The sequence below is a fragment of the Chiloscyllium plagiosum genome, chromosome 5 (assembly GCF_004010195.1).
Source record: "Chiloscyllium plagiosum isolate BGI_BamShark_2017 chromosome 5, ASM401019v2, whole genome shotgun sequence".
Classification (NCBI taxonomy): domain Eukaryota; kingdom Metazoa; phylum Chordata; class Chondrichthyes; order Orectolobiformes; family Hemiscylliidae; genus Chiloscyllium; species Chiloscyllium plagiosum.
In genome coordinates this window covers 109710561-109721102 of record NC_057714.1, presented here as the reverse complement: position 1 = coordinate 109721102, position 10542 = coordinate 109710561, and the positions used below count along the sequence as shown (strand labels likewise).

The following is a 10542-nucleotide window of genomic DNA, read 5'->3' as shown; positions in this document are numbered from 1 at the left end:
ATCTACCTGTGACTCCACTTTCAAGGAGCTATGAACCTGCACTCCAAGGTCTCTTTGTTCAGCAACACTCCCTAGGATCTTACCATTAAGTGTATAAGTCCTGCTAAGATTTGCTTTCCCAAAATGCAGCACCTCGCATTTATCTGAATTAAACTCCATCTGCCACTTCTCAGCCCATTGGCCTATCTGGTCAAGATCCTGTTGTAATCTGAGATAACCCTCTTCGCTGTCCACTACACCTCCAATTTTGGTGTCATCTGCAAACTTAAGAACTGTACCTCTTATGTTCACATCCAAATCATTATGTAAATGACAAAAAGTAGAGGACCCAGCACCGATCCTTGTGGCACTTCACTAGTCACAGGCCTCCAGTCTAAAAACAACCCTCTACCACCACCCTCTAGTTCTGGACTCCCTACTCCAGGGAAAAGACTTTGTCTATTTATCCTATCCATATGGTGATTTTGTAAACCTCTATAAGGTCACCCCTCAGCTTCTGACGCTCCAGTGAAAACAGCCCTAACCTATTCGACCTCTCCCTATAGCTCAAATCCTTCAACCCTGAAAACATCCTTGTAAATTTTTTCTGAAGCCTTTCAAGTTTCTGTGCTGGGACCTTTGTTGTTTGAAATATATATAAAGGATGTGGAGGAAAATGTAGATGGTCTCGTAGTAAATTTGCAGATGACACCAAAATTGGCAGAGTTGCACATACTGAGGAGGACTGTCAAAGGATACAGCCAGATATAGATAGATTGCAGATTTGAGCAGAGAAATGGCAGATAGAGTTTAATCCAGACAAATGCAAGGTGATGCATTTTAGAAGATCAAAGTCCAATAAAAGGCAAAACCTTTTGGAGCATTGACATACTGAGGGATCTGGGTGAACAGGTCCACAGATCCCCGAAAGCACATTCATTGAACAATGATAAGGTGGTCAAGATGGCATACAGCATGTTTGCCTTCATTGGTCAGGCCATCGAATATAAAAGTTGGTAAGTTATATTACAGCTGTATAAAACTTTAGTTAGGCCACAATTCGAATACTGTGTGCTGTTCTAGTCATTACAGTACCAGAAAGATGTGGATACTTTGCAGAGGGTGCAGAGACATTCACAAGGATGTTGCCTGGTTCGGAGGGTTTTGGGTATGAGGATTGTATTCACTAGAGAGATGGAGGCTGAGGGGCAACCTACAAACTTAGGAGAGGCATAGATAGGGTGGAGAGTCAGAAGTTTTTTCCCAGAGTAGAGAGGTCAACTACAAGAGCCAATAGGTTCAAGATGAGGAAGCAAGGTTAAAGGAGAAGTGTGGGGAAAATTTTTCACAGTGTGGTGGGTGCCTGGAACACATTGCCAGTGGAAGTGGTGGAAGCATGTTAGCAATGTTTAAGGATTAGGAATTGGAGCAGGCTTGGTTGGCTGAAAAGCCTGGTCCTGTTCTATATCGTCCTTTGTTCAAATTTCTGGGGTAGACTTGGATGATAAGGGGCTTTTGCCCGAAACGTCGATTTCGCTGCTCCTTGGATGCTGCCTGAACTGCTGTGCTCTTCCAGCACCACTAATCCTGATAAGGGACTTATTCAACAATGATATTTTGTATTTTTACACTGTGTTCCTACAATACACTACCACTGGTATGATTAGAGATGGTACATTTTTATTAGCAATCTTCTGAGCAGTTCAGCATCTCCAGAAAATAGTTCCATTATTATGACATGAATAATACCTTACTTGGAGAGCTTAAAAATCCCCTAAGACATATTTACCTTCCAGTTTCTTCTTTGACATCATAATTAGAATGCAGTTTTCTTCTCCCCGTTGGCTTCATGGAGCATTCTTCCTTGACTTCTGTTTCTGAATTATGCCGTCATTGTCCAAGAAAACAAAATTAGGATTTAACATTGCAATATTTACTTCTACTTTTGAAGTACTGTAATGATCTGTGGGCATGCACAAATACAAAAGAAAGCAATGTTGATTTTAGAAACAAACACATAAACACCATGAGAAATAGTTTCTAAATTTCAAATATACAGTCCTTTAGTGATGTGCCCTGTCTAGGTGGGTGTCAAAGTAACATTTAAGCAAAGGCAGGGAGTTCTCCTAATGTGATGACTATGGCCCTTACTGTCAAAATGACGACAAATTAAGTGGCAATAAATCTTATTAGCTTTCTCTAAGATACAGCTGATACAGAACAGCAGACTGATTTGCTTACAGAACAATCAGGAGTAATTCACCAAATGATTTGCTTTGGAGAACTGTTTTAGGAACATAGAAGCAGGATGAGGGCAATTTTCACCTCATCAGACCACCTTCTCACCAGATTTTGCCTGATGCTCTATTAGAACACCATTCTCCTGCTCTATCCCACATCCTTTGATGACTCAATATCAAGAAATATGTTAATATCTGTGTCGAATATACTCAGCTACCACAGTTATCTGGAGTAGAGAGTTCCAAATATGCAACACCCTCTAAGTAAAGAAATTTCAGTTCTTTTTAGTCTTAAGCGCCAGGAGACAAGAGAACCGATTCATTTTATAAGATGTAAACACTCTTTATCCATGCCCATATGCTATCCCCTGTATGAGCTGTTATCTTCTGCAATAAGCTTTGATGAAGCACTTTATCTGAAGCCTTGAGGAAATCAAAATACAGTACATCCACTGGTTCCCCCTTAGCCACAGATAATAAGCTAACAGGCCTGTAGCTTTCTGCAGTCCGCCTCCCTCCCTTTTGAATAAAAGGAGTTATCTTTGTAATATTCCAAACTACTGGAAATATGCCAAACCAAAGAAATTTTGGAAAATAGTGTTTTGATTTTTTTGTCTTAAAGCTGTTAAATGCTGTACACCTTTACTGATTACTCGTATTTTTTTCTGCATCTTTGCAATCAAAATGGAAGTTTCTCATCTTCTGTAAGTAACATGGAGGTTTCCTACATTTTAGCAAGCAAAATAGGCAATTTCTGACCTCTTAACACATTAATAAGCAGTGTCCATTCTTTGTACGACTTTCCAAAAACAACTTTATGTTTGTATTGTTAATATATCCTTTTTTCTCAGAATTGCTGTTAAAATTATAAACCTTCTACTCTTACCGAAGCTTCAAAAGTTATCTATTGCCTTCTGTTAGAGTCTGGCTGCTTCAAATTTTAAATTGTCCATTTTGTTACCTTAATTCAGCTTCACAATATTTCTGGCTGCTGCCACCTTGGTATAAATTGCTCCTATGGCTCCTGATTTCTCGATTGTAGCCATGTCTTGTGGTGTTGAAATGGCAACAATGCCTATTACAAAATGTAAATACTACTTTTTGTTTGCTTCTTGACTTCTCAAGAAACTTGCTTTTTGTGCTACTAATTTAGGATATCTTCCCTTCTTGACAACAATTAGTAACTTTATTCACAGAGATGTTCATTTCTTCACTGAAACTCTAACCAGGAATGCTCCTTCAGATCTTTGGTTCCTGATGGAATCAGTAACTGCCATATTGTACCAATTCTTTCTCGCTGCATTGCTTCTCCTGCACTTTCTTATCAGAGCTGAAATAAAGACTTTGGTTTGGAGTACTGTTTGTGCTTTGTTTATCTTTCAATGAGCTCCTGCTGACTGCTTGTTTGTTCAGAATCTTGTAGCTGCTGACTGTCTACATGAGTAAAGATGTTAAGTCCTTAAAGGGGAAACCAACTTGATTTTCTGGAAATTTGTTCTCCTTGGTCCAATGCCTGTTTTTTCAATCACATCTTGTGTACTAGGCAACAACATTCATTGCTGATCATCATGTATTAGTTGCTGGTAGAGTGACCCCTAACTGGATCTTAAGGCTTATTTAGGTTCCAGGGGTAGTTGAGAAACCACTATTGTATCTGAACAAGAAAGGGCTCTTGTCTTTACACAATGTATTTTTTACATGATAGCAATGAGCTACGTTACAAAAGTTTGTTAGACATTGTTACTGGAACTATGGTGAGAACTGTAAATGTAGGTCTGAGGTCCTTAGATGTTGGATTGTGACAGTGGCTCAGTAGTTACCACTGCTGCCTCACAGCACCAGGGACCTGGGTTTGATTCCAGCCTTGGGCGACACTCTTGCATGGAGTTTGCATGTTGTCCACAATGGGGTAAAAACCCTCGGATGCTGCCTGAACTGCTGTGCTCTTCCAGCACCATTGATCCAGAATGTTGTCCACAATGTCTAGAGATGAGCAAGCTAGGTGGATGAGCCATGGGAAATGAGGGGTGACATGGTAGAGAGCTGGTTTGGGTTGGATGGTCTTCAGACAGTCAGTGCAGACTCAATGGACCAAATGGTCTTTTTCTGCACTGTAGGGGTTCTACAAAAAAAAGTTCTGCTTTATCAACAGGCAAACTTGTCCAACATCATCAGATTAGGTGGAGCCTAATTAACTCTTTGAGAACCATTGCCTTATTCAACACCTATCAGGTAAAAACAATGACTGCAGATGCTGGAAACCAGAGTCTAGATTAGAGTGGTGCTGGAAAAGCACAGCAGGTCAGGCAGCATCCGAAGACTTCCTAATTACTTGCTGCATCTACATGTTACTTCTCAGTGACTCTTAAACAGGCACATGCAGATCCGTTTGGACATCAACACTTCCCAAACTCTAACTTCCAAGAAATACTTGTATTTCTGTTTTTCCTCCAAAGTGGATAATTTCACATTTTTGCACATTGTGATATAATCCTTTCTTGTACCAATCTATGCAGTGTGGGTTAACAGCCTCTCCTGATTGTAACATTTAAGGACAATGTTTCAGCACTTGATTCATTTGCTTTTGTCTAGTAACTTGGTGGGGTCTCCTTTGAAGAGTTTGATACGTCATCAGATCAGATCAGGGTCAGTGAATGGATATTCAAGAGTCAGAGGCAGTTTTACTCAAAATTAGAAAACCAAAGAAGATTGGTTGGAGTCATTGAAAATAGAAACTTGACAGCTTCAGGCTGCTGGTTAATGAAGTATTTAGAAGAGGGGGAATAGGCTCCAGACAGCAGAGCTGCTGTGGGTAGCAAGCTCCAGGAAGTCAGAGTTTGGGAGATATCCTGAGGAGCTAAGAAGATGGTGGATGTTTGCTGGTTCTGTGTTGGAGAGCCAAAGTGTGTCTTCACGTAGTTAAAGAGCTGCAGACGGCTCTGTGTAGCCAAGGGCTCATTTAAATCCCAGAAGCCCTTTGTTGCTGAGTGGGGGATGAAGAAATTCCACAAACAGTGTTAGTTTAGTGAAGATGAGAAATATTGGAGATGGGAAAAACTAAAAGGTAATGCCAGTTTAGTGAAACTAATTGTTTATGAAAGAGCTGGAAATATGTAAATGTTGCCGTGCAGTGAGTGGTTGTTGAGCCAGTGAGTGCCAGAGTGTCTTTGACAGAGTTTCAAAGCTAGATCGTTGAAAGTGCAGAATTGAAATTTCTTGTAAAGGAGACAAAGCCCTAAAGAGATTTGGTGACCAACAATGTGGGGGCTGCTGAGAAAAACCATAGAATTCTGTATTTGTTTTTATGATGTGTTCTGACCACAATTTGTCTGTTATCCTTATTTACCTCATGGCAATTTTGGATGTTACAGTGGAAGTTATGCACATACTCTAGATAATTTTATTTTCTAACTTTGTGTAGATTCTATTTTGTTACTTCAAAACTGTGGAATTTATGGCTTTGTTTTTTTTAAAAAATAAACACCAGGGTCACAAATTTTAAATAAGATAGTTCATTTGATGCCCACATCCACATCATTGAAATTGATGACCAAACATACAGGGCTAGATTTTAATTGTTGAGATAAATGTGTAAAAAGAACTTTAAAAAAGAGATTAATTCTTAACCTTCTATTGCTTCCCACTAAAATTGTCAATCATCCAGACCATTTAAATACTCAATAGCTGAAACCAGTAGGCACTTGAAACAAATTCACTTTGTGTAAACAAATGCTGAGAAATTGATGGTAGAAATCAGACATCCAGAGCTGTCAATCAAGAAGGCCTCAGGTGATTCAAAATATGATGCTTCTCTGGGTTCTCAGTCAGGCCTTACATATATATAACTTCCACTGTAAAATTCACTGCTTCCATATAATGTGCAGTGTGTGAATGGGCATGAAAAAGCCACACTGTGAGAAGCAGGTTGAGGGCGCTGATGTGCAAAGAGAGGTGGAAGGAGGAGCATACTTTTGTCAGGAAGGTCATGGGGTTGTTTGGGTGGCACAAGCTTGCATGCAGGGGCACGAGAGGGCCTTTTGAACTTATCTGCCTTATTGTACAAAAGATTGAGAGTAGTGAAGTCATGAATAAGGTTTCAAGGTCGCAGGAATGTACCGGCGGGCAGGAAGGTGGTTTGAAGTGTGTCTGCTTCAATGTCAGAAGCATCCGGAATAAGGTGGGTAAACTTGCAGCATGGGTTGGTACCTGGGACTTTGATGTTGTGGCAATTTTGGAAACATGGATAGTGCAGAGACAGGAATGGTTGTTGCAGGTTCTAGGGTTTAGATGATTCAGTAAAATCAAGGAAGGTGGTAAAAGAGGGGAAGATGTGGCATTGTTAGTCAAGGACAGTATTACAATGGGAGAAAGGACATTTGATGAGGTCTCGTCTATAATATGGATTGAGGTTAAAAACAGGAAAGAAGAGGTCACCCTGTTGGGAGTTTTCTATAGACCTCTGAAAAGTTCCAGAGACATAGAAGAAAGAACTGCAAAAATGATTCAGGATAGGATTGAAAGTAGCAGGGTAGTTGTGATGGGGGACTTTAACTTTCCAAATATTGACTGGAAACGCTATAATTCGAGTACTTTAGACGGGTCAGTTTTTGTCCAATGTGTGCAGGAGGGTTTCCTGACAGTATGTAGATAGGCCAACAAGATGCAAGGCCACATTGGATTTGGTACTGGGTAATGAACCAGTCCATGTGTTAAATTTGGAGGTAGGTGAGCACTTTGGTGACAGTGACCACAATTCGGTTATGTTTACTTTAGCAATGGAAAGGGGTAGATATATACTGCAGGGCAACAGTTATAGCTGGGGAAACGACAATAATGATGCAATTAGGCAAGATTTAGGATGCATAGGATGGGGAGGGAAACTGCAGGGAATGGGCACAATTGAAATGTGGAGCTTGTTCAAGGAACAGTGAGGGAACTGTGGTTTACTAAAGAAGTTGAATGTCTGGTCAAGAGGAAAGAGAAGGCTTATATAAAGATGAGGCATGAAGGTTCAGATCAGGCATTTGAGAGTTACAAGTTAACCAGGAAGGACCTGAAGGAGAGCTAAGAAGAGCCAGGAGGGGACATGAGAAGTCTTTGGCAAATAGGATCAAGGAAATCCCTAAAGTTTTCTGTATGTATGTCAGGATAAAAGAATGACTCGGGAAGATTAGGGCCAGTTAAGGACAGTAGTAAATGAATATATTTTTGACAGTATTCACACAGGAAAAAGACAATGTTGACCAGGAGAATACTGAGATACAGGTTATTAGACTAGACCCGATTGAGGTTCCAAAGGAGGAGGTGTTAGCAATTCTGGAAAGTGTGAAAATAAAGTCCTCTGGGCCGGATGGGATTTACCCTAGGATTCTCTGAGAAGCTACCGAGGAGATTGCAGAGCCTTTGGCTTTGATCTTTAAGTTATCATTGTCTACAGGCATAGTGCCAGAAAACTGGACCATAGCAAATGTTGTCCCCTTGTTCAAGAAGGAGAGTAGAGACAACCCTGGTAATTATAGACCAGTATGCCTTACTTCAATTGTGGGTAAAGTGTTGGGAAAGGTTATAAGAGATAGGATTTATAATCATCTAGAAAGGAATACTTTGATTAGGGATAGCCAACATGGTTTTGTGAAGGGTAATTTGTGACTCACAAACCTTATTGAGTTCTTTGAGAAGTTGACTAAACAGGTGGATGAGGGTAAAGCGGTTGATGTAGTGTACATGGATTTCAGTAAAGCATTTGATAAGGTTTCCCACGGTAGGCTATTACAGAAAATATGGAGACATGGAATTGAGGGTGATTTAGTGGTTTGGATCAGAAATTGGCTAGCTGAAAGAAGACAGAGGGTGGTGGTTGATGGGAAATGTTCATCCTGGAGTTCAGTTACTAGTGGTGCACCGCAAAGATCTGTTTTGGGGCCACTGCTGTTTGTCATTTTTATAAATGACCTGGATGAGGATGGCGAAGATGGGTTAGTAAATTTGCCGATGACACTGAAGTCGGTGGAGTTGTGGACAGTGCGGAAGGATGTTGCAGGTTTCAGGGGGACATAGATAAGCTGCAGAGCTGGGCTGAGAGGTGGCAAATGGAGTTTAATGCGGAAAAGTGTGATTCATTTTGGAAGGAGTAACAGGGGGATACAGAGTGAATGGCTAATGGTAAGACTCTTGGTAGTGTGGATGAGCAGAGAGATCTCAGTATCCATGTGCATAGATTCCTGAAAGTTGCCACCCAGGTTGATAGGGTTGTTCAGAAAGCATATGGTGTGTTAGCTTTTATTGATAGAGGGATTGAGTTTCGGAGCCATGAGGTCATGTTGCAGCTGTACAAAACTCTAGTGTGGCTGCAGTTGGAGTGTTGCATACAGTTCTGGTCATAGGAAGGATGTGGAAGCATTGTAAAGGGTGCAGTGGAGATTTACCAGGATGTTGCCTGGGGTGGAAGGAAGGTCTTATGAGGAAAGGCTGAGGGTCTTGAGGCTGTTTTAGATATAGAGAAGAAAGTTAAGATATAACTTAATAGAGACATACAAGATGATCAGAGAATTAGATAGGGTGGACAGTGAGAGCCTTTTTCCTCACATAGTGATGGCTAGCATGAGGGGACATCGCTTTAAATCGAGGGGTGATAGATATAAGACAGATGTTAGAGGTAGGTTCTTAACTCAGAGAGTAGTAAGGGCATTGAATGCCCGGCCTGCAACAGTAGTGGACTCGCCAACATTAAGGACATTCAAATGGTCATTGGATAGACATATGGATGATAATGGAATAGTGCAGGTTAGACGGACTTTAGACTGGTTTCACAGGTCGGTGCAACATAGAGGGCCAGAGGGCTGTACTGCACTGTAATGTTCTACCCCTGAACCATGATTCTTCAAAAACTGGCTTAACTCCATGAAAGGGTTAGGGTGTATTTTTCTTGCAATGGAGTTGGCCAAGTTGGGATGTTTGAAACAGTAGACAAGATGAACGATGATTATTCATCCCTTGGTCTGGATTTACAAACATGAACAATAATAGATAGAAAGAAACTCTCTAGTCCATACCATGTGTTTGTTCCATACAACTATGATACCCGTACAATAAAACACAAACACTTCCCGAACTGTCTGAAAACCATGTCATGTTGGTGGAGAGGTGCAAAAATAGCACATATACCTCTGCTGGTGCTAAGAACAGGTGGTTTGAGTAACAGAAACTGTTGTGAGGTGCTGCCTTTCTGGGTATCACTAGGTTCTGCCCTCTGTGCTTCAGGAATACCTACAGAAATAGAAAAGTAACAAATGGTATCTGAGAAACACCTGAAGATAGCTCTGTTTACTGATGCATGTTCAACAAAGGCCTGAGCCAATGGAATACTTTCCATTTTGATAGTTGCGTCCAACTCCAACAGACTGAAGGAGCTAAACAGCTTGAGGACAAAGCAGTTCACTTGACCGGCGTCCCATCTACCAACTTCAACATTCATTCCTCATCCACTAATGCTCAATTACAGCTGTGCAGATTGTCTACAAGATGCCCTGCAACAACACCTTTCAAACCCTTGGCCCCTTCCAATAAAATAATAAGGGCAGAAGACTTATGAGACTATCAATACCTCCAAGTTATTCTCCAAGTTACACCTTCCTGATCTTTTGTTTTAATCACTTATGGAACATGTCTATCGCTGGCTGGGCCAACATTTATTGCCCATCCCTTGTTGCATTTGAGAAGGTGGTGGTGAACTGCATTTTTGAACTGCTGCAGTCCACGTACTGGAGGTTGACCCACAATTCCATTATGGAGGGAATTGAGACTAGGTGGGAAGTGGCCCTAAAGAGGGCAACAATTTCCCACTTCAAATGTGGAGAGGGTGGCTGAAACTGCAAACCCACTAACAGGAACCGACAAAATTCAGTTCTGTATTTTGATATGTTTGACTAGAAATAAAACATGAATGAGCCAAAATGTCTGTTTCAAGGGATTTATAAAACCCAGTTTCAGACATTTAGCTAATTTAATTACTGCAAAGTTTATTTGGAAAACAAACAAAGTTATCTAATCTGACACTGATTGATGATGGATCAGTGGTGCTGGAAGAGCACAGCAATTCAGGCTGCATCCGACGAGCAGCAAAATCGACGTTTCGGGTAAAAGCCCTTCATCAGGAATAAAGCCAGAGAGCCTGAAGCGTGGAGAGATAAGCTGGAGGAGGGTGGGGGTGGGGAGAAAGTAGCATAGAGTACAATGGGTGAGTGGGGGAGGAGATGAAGGTGATTGGTCGGGGAGGAGAGGGTGGAGTGGATAGGTGGAAAAGGAGCTAGGCAGGTCGGACAAG

The 10542-nt window shown here is 41.1% G+C and overlaps 1 protein-coding gene across 1 annotated transcript in view; it reads right to left on the bottom strand.

Annotated features, from left to right (window-relative positions):
• LOC122550328 (obscurin-like) overlaps window positions 1-10542 on the bottom strand; it is a 784231-nt gene that overhangs the window by 84121 nt on the left and 689568 nt on the right. The window contains exons 96-97 of the mRNA XM_043691054.1: window positions 9384-9485; window positions 1769-1856 (exon numbers count right to left, since the gene is read on the bottom strand). Coding sequence (XP_043546989.1) covers window positions 1769-1856; window positions 9384-9485 — 190 coding nt within the window. The remainder of the gene's footprint in view (window positions 1-1768; window positions 1857-9383; window positions 9486-10542) is intronic.